The 9,283-nt window shown below is 36.8% G+C and overlaps 1 protein-coding gene across 1 annotated transcript; it reads right to left on the bottom strand.

Moving 5' to 3' along the window:
* Positions 1-259: 259 nt before the first annotated feature.
* On the bottom strand, positions 260-1,014 carry LOC110893154 (neurofilament light polypeptide-like). The gene is made up of 2 exons (XM_022140277.1): positions 838-1,014; positions 260-760 (listed from the first exon to the last, which is right to left on the bottom strand). The coding sequence occupies exons 1-2, from the start codon at positions 1,012-1,014 to the stop codon at positions 260-262; spliced, it is 678 nt and encodes a 225-aa protein (XP_021995969.1).
* Between the last annotated feature and the right edge of the window lie 8,269 nt (positions 1,015-9,283).

Below are 9,283 nucleotides of genomic sequence, written 5' to 3' on the forward strand. Positions count from 1 at the left end.
TCCTTTTCGTTTACATCTTCATCTGATGATGTAGTATCCTCTTCATCATCATACATTGGGGCTGTTGTAGCAGTCGAGGATTCGGCGTTTTTTCTATTGCCCCATCCCTTGTATCTCCTTCTCCTTGCCTTTCTCCTTCTCCTTCTCTTTCTCCTTTTCCTTCTCTTTCTCCATCCCCTTCACCATTCGCTTCCCACTCCCCTTCCTCTTCTTCTTCTCCTTCCCCTTTTCCTTTTCCATCTCCTTATCCTTCTTCTTTTCATTTTCCTTCATTTTCATCTTCAATGGCGTTTTCATGAAATTTTTCCACTTGCATGGCGTTTTCATCAACTGTTTCCACTTCAATGGCGTTTTCAATTCTAGCCATCTCCTTCTCCCTTTCTTCTTCATTTTCACATCCTTCCTCTCCTTGTTCTTCATTTTCAAATTCTTTGGTGTTTTCCTGAACTGTTTGCTCTTTAATGGCGTTTTCTTTTTCAGGCTTCTCCTTTTCCCCTTCTTTTTCATTTTTATCTCCTAGTACCACCTCATTTTCATCCTCAGTTTCTTGTGTATCTTCTTCTGTTTCAGCTGGCATTTCTTTGGCATTTTCATCAACAAATTTTGAGATGTTCTCCAACAATGTCATACATTGTGAGTATTTAATGTGTACCAGGAGGTTGTTTGGGTATTCAGTCTTTGACTGTTTTAACAATGTGCTCATTTTATTGTAATAGTCTTCTAATTCTTTGTATGCTCCATCCAATTTATCAGCCATTTCCTGTTATAATAAATAAAAGGATTTTGTTTATTATGGTGTTTTTTGTTTTTTTTTAATTTATTATTTGAACAACATACCTCTTTAGGTTCTTTGTTTTGTTCTTCTTCTTCAGCAAAAATGTTGTCATACTGTGTTACTTCTCTGATAAGAGCATGGTTTCCTGATGCAGAAACTTCAAACATCGTTTCCCGGCTTTCTATATCCTCATTCACCATCCTTTGAAGTGAAGCCTCTTCATCATCATTGAAGGGCATGGCGTTTTGCAGTTCACAGTTATAATGATCATCATGATCAAACCATCATCATCATCGAACTCATCATCATGTTCATCGACCTTGTGAACATCATCTTCATCTTCATTCTCAACATCATCACCATCATCTTCATCATGAACAACAATCTGCATTTTTCTTGTTTTTTTGGGGCTTGCTTCCTTTACCTTTTTTGACTGTTTTCCTTTTTACTTCATTGCCCACAAGGTGTTTTGCCATTGCACTCTCAAATAAGTCAAGAGTTTCTGTTGTAACCCACTCAATTGGGTATCCTTCTTTTCGGTCCCATTTTTTCAAATTGCAAGCATCGTTCACCAAGGCAAGCTGTAACAAAATAGATTTTCAAATAACATATATTTTTTGGCGTTTTAATGACACACAAATGAATAGTGTAATTTTATTCTTACCGCAAGTATGATCAGTGGCCCTGTGTAATGTTTTTGAGAGCCCATGCGGTTTTGGCGTGTTGCAAGCATTGGATGATATAACTACACCAGTTCATTTGGTTTATTTGAATGTTTGGTGTAACATTGTGCAAGAATTGTTTGTTGACGACTGCATTCTCAGTTGCATGCCCCATTATAGTGAAGAATGCTACAAGGAAATTTAGGCAGAAGTTTCTCCCAAAGCCATGCATCATAGGCAAAACGTTATCAAAGTATATCCTCACACTTGGTCTGTTAACCCAGCCCAACCCTCCTATCTTTGCTTTCCACTCAGCCCCTCGGAACTGTGCTTTCCACTCAGCCACCACGTGGTCTTTAGCTGTTGGTCTTTTTTTCATGTTCACGGGTACCCTTCCATTTGGTATACCCGTTAAAGAGTTTACCAATTCTTCATTTATATGTATGGTATGGTTGCCAACATTTAGGGTGTTTGTCTTTTCATTATAATTTTCAACCAACCAGTACGCAAGCATTGTGGGTACGATGTCTATTTTCAACCTTAGTGTAGCACCAAAACCCATTTGGTGTACTATCTTTCTTTGGTTTTCGTTTAGATTCATAAACCAACCAGTCAATTTTGTAGGTTTTACTCTTGACAAGATCCTAGCCCCACTGAACTCATGGTATGGTTCTTCCTCAACCTCCACATTCTGACTTAATGCCTTTCTCTTTTTGGCGTTTTGGGCCTTTCCAGTATGCACATTTATTCTCAATCTTAACCTCTCTTCGCCTATAAAAAATGATTTCATGGTGTTTTATTTTATGGCGTTTTAATAGTATAATTTAACATAGCTATGATACATTTATGGCGTTTTATAAATCAATAAGAGATTATAGATGTTGAACAACTCAATAACAGTTAAATGGCGTTTATAACAGAATCCATACATTTTTTGGCATTTAGTAACAAAGCTATTACAGGATTCATGTGTTGTGGCCTTTAGTAACAAATGATACATATTTTGACGTTTTGGCAACAAGTATGAAAGTGTGTTTTTACATCACGAAAAAGTAACATTTGTGTACCATGTCCTCTTGTTGTCTTCTTTCGTTGCTCGTTCGTTTTTTGGCGTTTTGGAGAAGATGACTCTTCCCCTTCCCCCCTTGTAGAAACTGCAAATTTTTGTTAAAATTAGAACACCAAAAGCAGCATAAACTAGCCCAATGTAAATCAAAGTTAACTCACTATGTTTTTTTCCTCTGGATCTGGTTTGATCTTTCGATGCCATAGTTTTTGTTTTTCGCGTTTTCTAGGGTTTTCGCGTTTTCTAGGGTTTTCGCGTTTTACGTTGGTTTTGGGAGCTTTTTCTAGGAAGTATATATGTTTCGGTCAGGCTTTGATGTGTTTTGTATATGGACATTTACCTTTTTGCCCTTATGGAAGCGCGCCACACTAATAAAAGTGATGTTATTTACGAAAATGCCACCGCGTCATGTAGTCCGTAGATTGTTTTGATCTGACGGTTCCTAATCGTTCTCACTGTTCTTACACTTTTAGTCGTTCTCTCTAAATCCCGATCCTATGTGTATATATATGTATGAATCATGTATATGTGTGTGTAAGAGAGAGATAAGCATGTTGGCAGCCATGCAAACCATTTACACTCTCTCTCTCTCCTCCATTCATTGGGCTAAATGGGGGGTGGTGATGATTATGTTTGTTAAAGTCTCCATATACTTCCATATTTCAAGAATTCAACCAACATAACACAAACTCACTCTCTCTCTCTCTCTCTCTCTCTCTCTCTCTCTCTCTCTCTTATTCTCGGCTGAATACACACACACACACACCCCCCACTACAAATTCAAATTTTGAAGTTCATGAATATTCATGATTCAAACAAACACATTTCAAGTTAGTATGAAGATCCAAGAGGGTTTTAAAGGTGATTTCAAGAAGGTGCAAGCTCCATATCATCAAATTTTAACAAAACCCACTAAGAATCTTGAAGGTATAAAAACTAATCTTTTAAAAATGTTCTTGATTATTTTTATGGAGAAGATGATAGTAAAAGTTTCTCTTGTTCTTGGATTTAAACATAAACTTGAAAACTAAAACAAATGGGTTTTAAGGAAAAATAAAATGGATGAACTTGTATGTATATGTGTGGTCGTATGTGTGTATATATATATATATGTATATATATGTATATATATATGTATATATGGAGTTTGAGTTTTGATTTTCTCTATGTTCTTGATTGATAAAAATCAAAAAGATGAATGCATGCATGTTTAAAAGGTGTCATATGAAAGCTTTTTGATTTGAAATGAGTTTATGTGAAAAGTGATGATTTGATAATGATCATAGGAAGATTAGAATGTTCTTGAATGTTTGAATATGAGCTAAATGCATGATGGATATAAATTAGATCATGCATGTTGATGATGATGTTATATGGATGCATTAGATGCATTTACTTGAACATGCATGATGATTGGTGGTCATGAAATAATGATTTAAGCATGATTTGATAAAATGAGTTTTGATCAGATTATAAAAACTAAAATATGATTATTTTGACGTGTTAAATAATATAAAACTTTGTCATAATGTTTGCTAGCTTTGCATGATGTACTTGATGCTTTATAAGTCATAAAATACGTGAAATCGCATGATTTATGTGACATACACAAAAACTGCATTAATCTGATTATAACCATCATTTTAATCAGTATATAACATGTATTGTGTTAAAATATCAAGTCGTTTCGAGTTAGGATGATTATAATAACGTTTAACGCAAAACTATGCGTTAAAACGGTCAAAAATCGGCTTTTCGAGTGATTTTTATAAAACTGATTTAGATCAGTAAGTAAACTGATATTTTTAGTTTAAAAATAAGTAATTTAACTAATTTTAAGTTTACTTGGTGTTTGGTTAGTCGTACGTGACTTCCGACGTCCGAAACCGTTACCGAATCGCTAAAATACGCATCTTTTAATGTACACTAGTATAGGTAAGATTTTGGGTGAACCTTATGTGTTAAAATGTGTTATGTGATTTAAACATGAGAATGTGAAAATATGTTAAGTTTTTAACATGATATTATAAATCTAGCTTATGCATGTATGCTTGTACGTTTTGTGCGTGCGTTAAACATGAAACTTGATTGTCGAGCATGAAATTTGATACATATAAGATATTTTATGTATATTTGATTTAAAAATGACAAAATAGATAAGTTAACAAGATTTCGCGTGTTTCAGTGTTAAATTACGTGAACATTTATGTATATATATATATATATATATATATATATATATATATATATATATATATATATATATATATATTTATATTATGATGCGCAAATCGTGGATATATTGCGTATAAACGGGAGAGTTAACGGATTTACACAATAATGGTCACCAAAAAATCGTTCAAGTCGCAAAATCATAAAAATATATATATGGACTCGTATATATATTAACGTGCCAACATAATCAAAAATGACAACTTTTCGAGAAAATCTCAAAGTTATGTGATAATTCAAAGAAACAGAGAAACTTAGGTTTTTTGTGTTATGAATATTGATTTAAAATCATTCCTAAATATATAATAGGACGTGTAGAAATCAATCTCTGGGATTGCGCTATTTAAAATACGCACCCAAAGGTGAGTGTCACTAAACCCTAGGGCTGCAGACGAACCGAACAAACACGAACAAGTCCTTGTTCGTGTTCGTTTGTTAAGAAATATATGTGTTCACGAACTGTTCATGAACGCTTACCGAACAAGATTTTATGTTCGTGTTTGTTTGTTAAGGAAATCAACTTGTTCATGTTCGTTTGTGTTTGTTTGTTAATTTTAGGCAATGAATGAAAAAGAACGATAATGAACACAAACTAATGTTCATGAACACAAATACTAACAAACGAACACAAACAAACGTTCATGAACAAAATATATAATTCATTGACACTTATTAAATATTTTATTTGTCGGGATTTTGAAGTATTTAAATAAAATATAAAAGCTAAAAAACTAATGAACTATCGAACACAAACGAACACGTTACCGAACGTTCACGAACATAAATAAACGAACGCCCTCTGTTCATGTTTGTTCATTTAACTAAACGAACGAAATTCCTTGTTTGTGTTTGTTTGTTTAATAAACAAACGAACACAAACGAACTTCCCGCCGAACAGTTCACGAACTGTTCGCCAAACGTTTGGTTCGTTTGCAGCCCTACTAAACCCCTCTTTTTACTGCTTTGTATATATTTTGGGGGTAGAACACGCCAATAAAAGGGTTTAATAATGTTTTTGGAATAAAACATACCTTTTAATATAAAATATATATTTTCGTTGAAAATATATGGAATTTGATAAGTCATACGTTTCAAGGTAAAAACGTTTTTGATGAATGAATGTTTGGAAATTGGGATGGTACGGTGTTTCCGAGGCGAAACAGACCGTAAAGTTGGGACGGATGCCCGCCTGGGTCTCGAGTGATGGAGATTCAGGGGATTCGTGCAACTACGTGTATTAAATTGTCATATTTGTATGATATATATATATTGTACGTGAGGCAGACATCATATTGTTCCCAAAGAGGACCATGCGCCCATGATGTCGTTTAATCATTTAAGTATTGCACACGATGAATTGTTGGTAGATCTATCGGGTTGACAACCCCGTCGTGACCGGTTGCTCCATGTTAAGTCAAACGACGAATTGATATTTTGTTTATTGTCTAGCTTTGATTATCCCTGCATGGTAAATATATAGTTCGTATTGTCTAGCTAACATACGAGTCTGAAAATTGACGCAATAATTTAATATACAAAACCTGGGTCAGAATATTATTGTCGGATGGGTGAACCGTAACGGAAGGACCCATGGATTTTATTAAGGAAGTAAAATGGACTTTCTAAAAATTATATGGATGTTTTAAAATAAATACATAATCAGAAAGTTTTCCTTTGAAATAATTTATTTGTATGTGAATATGTGAACTCACCTTTCTTTGTGTTGACACTTGATTTTAACGTGTTCTACAGGTACTTGAGTTCAGCTTCGGGAATTATGGCATATCTTGTGGTTGTTGATGCATGTTTTGTTACTTAAAATGTTGGACCGACTTTTAAAACTTTCTGGGACGAATGTAATAAGATCCGTGAGGATCAAAACAACTTAACTATGTCGTGGTTGTGTCATGATTAAAGAGGAAATGTTTAAAACTTAGGTTTTAAATAAGATAATATGTCCAACAATTTAATGTATCGATCATCAAGATATATAAATGGGCACCAACTTCCGTCACCACTATGTTTTATATTCCGCTGCGACGTTTTTGGGGTGTGACATTAACACAGACATAACAAGTTTCAATTTCAGGGACAAATCAATTATAGAACCCTAATTATCGTATACGTTGATTAGGACATGCATAGAAACGACGGCCAGGATTGCGATTAGTCCAAGATGTCACAATTACAGCTTCTTTCCCGCATTCACATAGCACCATTGTTGTTTTCTCTTGCACGATTGCGTATTTGCAGGTGATTTGCAGGGGGTCGAATTGGGATTAGGGTTAGGTATGTGCATGTGACTTGCAGATTAGAGGAGATGATGGTGGGATTTAGGATTTTATAAGAGGAGACATTAATTGGTAGGTAGAATGACATTAATGCCCTCACGTGCTTCCCACGTGACCTGACTTAACTGGGAAAATAAGCTAGGTTTAAGATAAAGGACATAACCTGAATAGTTTTTCAAACATTAAGTATGTTTTCTTTACTTAGTAAAGATAAAGGACACACTTTGTAATAAGTGACATACATAAAGGACGAACTTTGTAATTTACTCTAACTTAAATTGTTATAAAACAACTTTTTATTACCATTTGTGGTGTTTCCACCAGATAATCCTCCCTGGCCTTGTCCGCCGGATCCGCCAGAACCACCGTTGTTCTCTACGCGGTTCGCCTCGTACTGCGCATGGGCTTGAGAAATGAGTTCTTCAAGGAGCAGGTTCAGCTCTGCCTTAGTGGTAGGCATGGGGTTCGGTGTGTTGCGTCGTGTGTTTCTTCTCTTTGGAGCCATGATCTTCCAACACATGTAACGAACGGGTTAAACAAATATTTAAAAATAAATATTATCGGCTAATATATATAATAAATCATCAAGTTTACCAATCACTCAACCACAATAACATGACATGCACAAGATAAAAAACAATGTGCAATAAAGAATATAACACCAAGCTTTCATATATTTGACAACTTGATACATTGTTTTTGTGAAAGAAAAACAAAAGGACACGGGGCTACATCACCCCGGTCATACAAGTTCATAATACACAAAATGGTAAAATCATTTCTTCCACGTTGGTCTTCATAGGTCTTCAAGTGTCAGCAGCTCACATCCGGTCGTCATATATATACACCAAAAACGGGTATCCTAGTCTCGTAGCAAAAGTACCTGCAAGAAAATCCTAAGGAGCAGGAGGAGATGGTGGTGGGGTTGGAAAGACCAAGCTGCGAAGGTGAATCATCTCATCTTCCAGCTCATGCATACGATGAGTGTAGTGGTTGGCTCGCTGCTTAAGCATCAGCACACGAGCCTCAAGATTGACAGATGGGTGTGTGGATGTGGAGGTGGAGGTGGTGGTGGTGGTGATGGTGGTGGTGGCGATCATGGTGGTGGAGATGGTGGTGGATAAGCTGGTGGTGGTTGTGGCATATCATCTACACGCTATTTTAAATCCCAGTCCCTTTTACAAAGGATATGTATCTGTAACTGCTGGGACTGAATGAGGTTGTCCCTGGTGTATGATGGGTGGTGACACGGGTAATAGGGGTCAGATGTAGGCATGTGGTAAGAAGAATACCTAGTAGAGAGGTGCTCGGCCGAAACGTAGGATGGCAAATGAAATGGCGGGTGAGAGGTACCCTCCACGGGACGTGAAGCGGGTATATCATGCAAGAAGATGGGAGTGGTGTCAACATGATGTGGGATGGGTCCTAAGTAACCAGGCGATGAGACGGATGTCATCGTCCGAAATAGTAGGGCCACGAGTAGGTGTAGCGGGGGTATGTCGGGAAGTAGGGGAAGTAGGAGGAGTAGTAGTCGGTGTGGGAGTGCGAATAGATGTATTGGTCGGCACAGGTGTGGGAGTCGGTGTGGCTATGGGGATAGTATCGAAGCTGCTGTCGGTGGCATCCGCCCGGAGTCTAGCACGGCGGATTGCAGATGAGGATGTGAGATCACTCGCGTCCGATGAAGAAATGTCTACGACAGAAACGACGAGAGAAGACATCTCTAGAATGGCTACGTCAATAACCTCGCCATCACATATATTCTCGTCTAGGTGATCAACATGGAAGACGGGGACCTCATCCTCGTCGTCGGATAAATTAATGATCGGCGGAATAGCAACGAGAGACAGAACATCTAACAGTATGAACTCAAAATAGTGCTCACCCCAAGGGTGGCCAACAATCACAAAGTCATTTAGTTATGGTCCTACAGCTAAAACGTCGTCCTCGATGGGCACATCCTCCATAGTATCATCGTCGGAAACATAGTCTAGATCATCCTCGGGATCCGACTCATCATCAGAAAAATTAATCTCAATGATATGTGGGAACTCATCATCAGATGCGACCTCCATGGGGTCAACATCGTCGTAAATTGTGACACCTGTGTCACTTCAACCATCAAACAAATACCAAAACCAATGAAATATTGTATTTCATACTTGGGATTTGTATAAACATGTGTATCATTTGCACATATCAACTCTTGTTCGATTTCGGGCTTCAAATCGCTTTCTAGAAGGTTATACGCGCACTA

This window comes from Helianthus annuus, chromosome 2 (genome assembly GCF_002127325.2).
Source record: "Helianthus annuus cultivar XRQ/B chromosome 2, HanXRQr2.0-SUNRISE, whole genome shotgun sequence".
NCBI lineage: Eukaryota > Viridiplantae > Streptophyta > Magnoliopsida > Asterales > Asteraceae > Helianthus > Helianthus annuus.

Coding starts and splice junctions, on each gene's coding strand:
- LOC110893154 (XM_022140277.1), bottom strand. CDS start 1,014: ATGCCCTTCAATGATGATGAAGAGGCTTCACTTCAAAGGATGGTGAAT. Junction 761..837: donor AAAACAAAGAACCTAAAGAG/GTATGTTGTTCA, acceptor TTATTATAACAG/GAAATGGCTGATAAATTGGA.